Here is a 5,048-nt window from a genome sequence, read left to right on the forward strand (position 1 = left end):
CATCTGGGGAGTCCCTGCTCTGGATCAGGTATGTTTGTAGGCACTAGGGACAGAGAGCCTGGCAAAGCCAAGCCTCTCTGCTACACTGTCTTACATTCGAAAGTGGAGTCAGGTGATAATGTTAACATTTAACATGATGGATACTATATAGATAACTGAAATAGGGTGGGAGCTATAAATTACTGATAGAGAAGACAATTCACATATGGATGAGATAGTTGGGAAGCCCTTTCTAAAAGCAGTATAAAAATGAGTTAGGCTGCTAAAGGGGAAAGAGGATAATGGGTAGAAGGGCAAAGGCTCTAAGGCGAGGCTGAAACTACTTGATATGTGTGGGAATCCATAGGCAGGGCAGCAATAGAACCTAACAGGAGGCCATGTGAAGATAGCAAGGAGAAGCAGGACCTCGTAAGTTATGACCAAGAGTTTGCTTTTTAGAGGGAGAATCAGAGAGGGAAATACTACTGAAGGGCCTTGAACAGGGGAGTGAAAGTGTCTAACACACATTTTAAAGTGTCCTTGGCTACTGACTGTAGAGAGTACACGCTGTAAAGGGGGCAGGCTGGCAGCTAAGGGATTAGATGTAACAGACTGCGCGAAGATGGCTATTATTAGGGTAGCAGATATGACCAGAACTGATTGAATTTGGAGATGTATTTTTAAAAGCAGGCCCAATATGTATCAGCTCAAGGATCCAGAGTGAACCTTAGTTAACAACTAAACACATTCGAAATAGGCACACAGAAGTATTTGACTGCACTCATGATAGTTAACTACTCAGGAACAAAGGCACTAATAAATAGGAGATGAGAAGAATCAAAGATAGGATGTTTGCAAGTAGACACTCTGTGTACATTTTGCAAATCTTTTTAACAAAATTGTTTCTCAAAGAGAAGTCCTTTGTTGAGTTTATTTATTTATTTATTTATTTATTTATTTATTGAAAGACAGTACTCCCTGTGAGTCTTTTAGACTTGGAAACCAAATGACCTCCTGCACAGTGGCCCCCAGAGTCAGCGCTATTTCTCCTAGTGAGATTTAAATGAGCAAGGGACTGTGTTAAGAAAGGATCCCTCTAAAGAAGCTGATGGCCACAGGCCCACAAAGGAGCACTGTATTGGATGAACAGGCTGACTGGAGAAAAGTTTCAGCTGGAGCAGACCAGCCCTGAGGGCTGAGCATCTGTCCTCCACTGTGTCAAGGTTTGCTCCCTGAGCCTTCCTTCTTCCAGGTGGAAGAACTGGCGGGAGCCCGCGGGGATGCTCCCTGGGTCACGCCCTCCTCCCCCTCAGCCACGTCCACTCTGGCCACCAGTCCCACCCTGACCACGCCCCCACGCCATCCCGCACCCCTCCCAGCCACACCTTCCTCACCGCACTGCGCTAGCGCGCAGGTTTCTAAAGTGACCTTGTGGGTGGAGCTTCTGCCACTCGCTGGGACCCTCTATTTATTGCCCAGGGTCCGCGCTCCTCTGAGGACACGCACTTCCTGCTCTCCGTCTCTGTTCATCTCCGCGGAGCCGATCCGAGCCCGGGCCGAGACCTTCCAAGCGGTTAACCATGATTGAAGAACTGCTGGAGCTTCTGCACGCGCTTCTGGCGAGGCACCACGCCCTGTGCATCGAGAACTACCAGCTCCTGAAGCAGCTGCGACTGTTGGTGTGTGAGCGGGCCAGGCTGCTGCGCCAGGTATGTCCGCCGAGCTGTCCGGTGCCCTACCCCTCACGGTTTAGCGGCGAGAGTGGCCGGCTCCCTGAGTTTATCATGCAGACCATGTCTTACATGCTTGCGAATGAGGAGCACTTCTGCAACGACGCCATGAAAGTGGCATTCTTGATCAGCCTCCTCTCCGGGGAAGCTGAGGAGTGGGTGATGCCTTACATCGAGTCGAATAGCTACGTCCTTGGTGATTATCATGCCTTTGTTGATGAGATGAAGCAGTATTTTGGCTGGGGTACCGACGACGAAGATGATGGTGATGATGACGAGGATGAGGAAATGGAGGATGATCAGTAGGCCAGAGTCCTCTTAGGCCTAGAGGTGGGGGGCCTTCACGCATCTCCTTCCCACCCCCACCAGCCATTCCTGCTGCCTCTGAGCTCTCCCTCTGCATCGCCATCCTCTTCCCTGCCAGTCTGTTTGCTCCACCATTCCTTTTAGGACTTTGTTCCAGTTACCTGCTGTGAGTTGGGCCTGGACCTTGCTCTGAAACTCACTTTGGCCTCAGGCACTTATCCTAATCTGAACTGTGTTTTGAGTTCCAGCCATTTTCCAGGTCCCTATTAGAACTGGTCAGACCACCTGCATTCCTGTTGATGACATCACTGGAACTCAGGCCAGACCTCCATCTGCCCAGAAGCAGATTCCGGACTTTTCACCTCCACTCACCGAATTTCATCTGAAGCCATCCACTTTTCAAGATAAGGACCAAGTAGACGATGGAGTTGCTACTCCCATTCAGACTCTGTTTCGGACTGCTCACCAAGCCTTGAAGGGGCCAGCCAGTCTTTACAGCCTGGTTAGTTCTGAACCTACTCCCAGGTTCCGCACCTGCCTGACCAGACTGCTGCAGGAACCTGATGTGCCTGCCTGACAGTTAAAATGTTGACATTTCTTTTCTCGTATGCATCAGTTTTGCACAGCACTTTTCCTTTCAGAACTGCAGCAGCCTCACAGATGTGTAGATGTGAACAAGGACTACTGAAATAAAAGCAAACGGACAGGCATTCAGCCCAGATCCTATCTAGTACTTGGAAAAAGCAATGTAATTCTTTGCAATAAATATCAAGCACTGTAAAACTAGAAGCAAAAGGTTGTCTTTTTATGGTTAAGTGATGCCATTGGCTATTGCCACTGGCCTCCATTATTTCATTGTGGTTGGGGAACTTGGTTCAATCCCAGTATTCTCACTTTCATTTTTAGGCTCCAGAGGGCCCTGTCGTAGCGTTTTAAAAACTTTGATGAAGGAGCATTGTCGGGAAATTTCAAGGTGGCGTATAAAGGGTAGTTGGGTAGGGGGCATATCATCTTAAATTAGGTCACTTTGGAGAAATAAAGGGGCATTCTTAGTATTTAGACTGACAGTGGAGGCATGTTATTGGGCACAGTAACGTTTCCTAACATGGCAGGGAAGTTTTATCCGTTGTTCTTGTTACATGTGGATGGCTATTGAGTGCAGGCATCCATTAACTAACTTAGTGAACTATCACGTTCTTAATCTAAGGGCAACTCTTACATCTTCTCAGTGGCCCTGTAATCAGTATAGCCTAAAGTCAACATGTCATCCTCCTTGTGCAGACATCCTTAGACTTTTACTTTATACATTTGCCTCAAATTCTTGCCTAGGAAAGTTGGCAAGATGTTTATATATCTCCTGAGCTAGAACCTGGAATGGGGTTCGAGTTGGCATCTCTCTAAGCCCAGAGAGTCCAGAGGGTAAGTACTGAGAATTATTTGCAGAGTTTTGTCTGTCTGTCAGTCCATTATGTCCAGTTTCTTTGCTGAAATGAACTTGGTAGAGGGTTATACATGGTAACCAGGAAATCTTGGAGTTGGGGAGGGATCTAAGGTTTGAATGTCCTCATTTTGCTGGTTTGAAAGCCAATTCACATTTAGAACTTTTAATTAATTTCCATAATGCATCATGGTTTAACAGTTTCAGGCATGTCCACACTATTTATTATACTGCTAAACCTCGGGGAGGATGAACTGGGGGACACTGGTCATCATATGAGTAACCTGACAGGTGTCAGTTAAATAAGATCCTGTCCACAAGGCATTTGGAACAATGCCAGTTACATTTTTAGCACCCTATAAGCATAGGTAGTTCCTTCCAGTCCATGGCAGCAAAGGTTCAGCCAGCAGCATAGGTGCTATGAGACCAGTTTTAACAGGAAAACAACAAGGTTACCAGGAACTCAGTAGAGTGGAAATAAAACTGTGACAGAGACCAATTCTCTCTTTGGGGCTTTTAAAAGATGCCAGCATGAAAAGCATTTTACCTGGTAGATACACAAAGATCAGAGTAGGAGTCATTTCCAGGCCTTAGGACATTTACATTCTGGAAAGTGGATGGGGGAGGGAAGACTTGACAAAGAGGCCAAGGTCTGGGTGGAAGTGGTGCTCTTCCAGAGCTCCTGTGCCCAATGCTGCGGAAGAAAGAGAATTGTAGTGATTTGGGGTTCAGTTATCACATTACCTCTTCTCACGGGGTAAAATATCCTTGGAAGAGAAGCAGATATACTTTTAAGACACAGCATATATGAGGACATAAATCACTGTTTCTTTCTCACTAGAAAGACGATGGACAAGAATCAAGTAAAAGAGCCAATGAGACTAAAATCAAGATATTCTTCCCAAATTTAAGAACCAGGTAAGTGAGGAGGTGCTATGATACATAGCATAGCATAGTGCAGAGCCATTGATCTCATGATGGTTCCGTAGCAACACGTTCCATGAAGCTATGAGGATACCTGGGCCAGAACTATAAGGATAATTGGATACAATTCAGAGTAAGGTAACAAAGTATTCTTGAGTAGATCTGGTATGAACCCTTTTATGATAAAAATTGAGGATATTTAAGGAATGTCTATTCTAAAGCCAAGCAAGTACATTCTCTGTGAGGAAGGGAGTGATTCTTGCCAAAGCAGTATTTAAGTTACATACAAAAGTAGGCCAACCAGCTCTGGGCTATGAAACATGCATTTCCTGAGCTCATGTACATGTCTATATGAGAATTCCACAACTGTATGTGTACAGACATGTAGATGTAATGTGGAATAAAATGTTATTGCTGTGAGCTGCAGGGAAGAAAGACATGGCATTTTGTTTTCATTGGAAGCAAAGTCTATAAAAAGTGGGGATATCAGTCAGGGCTCTGCTAATTAGGTAGGAAATTCCTGAAGATGGCTAAATACTGAAAGAGTAAGTAAGAAAAGGATAAGCATATCTAAAATAATAACTCCACTTAGATGAAATACACTGAATATTAGAAATCACAGACAGAAGCTCCTGAATTATTGTAATACTGGAACTGAAACAGTCACTGAA

General features: G+C 45.2%; 1 protein-coding gene across 1 annotated transcript; it reads left to right on the plus strand.

Moving 5' to 3' along the window:
- Positions 1-1,479: 1,479 nt before the first annotated feature.
- Positions 1,480-2,801, plus strand: Ldoc1 (LDOC1 regulator of NFKB signaling). The gene has a single exon (XM_028754131.1). It carries the CDS (start codon positions 1,560-1,562, stop codon positions 2,013-2,015), a length of 456 nt encoding a protein of 151 aa, XP_028609964.1. The 5' UTR covers positions 1,480-1,559; the 3' UTR covers positions 2,016-2,801.
- The last annotated feature ends 2,247 nt before the right edge of the window (positions 2,802-5,048 follow it).

The sequence above is a fragment of the Grammomys surdaster genome, unplaced genomic scaffold (genome assembly GCF_004785775.1).
Source record: "Grammomys surdaster isolate TR1022 unplaced genomic scaffold, NIH_TR_1.0 125982, whole genome shotgun sequence".
Lineage (NCBI taxonomy): Eukaryota > Metazoa > Chordata > Mammalia > Rodentia > Muridae > Grammomys > Grammomys surdaster.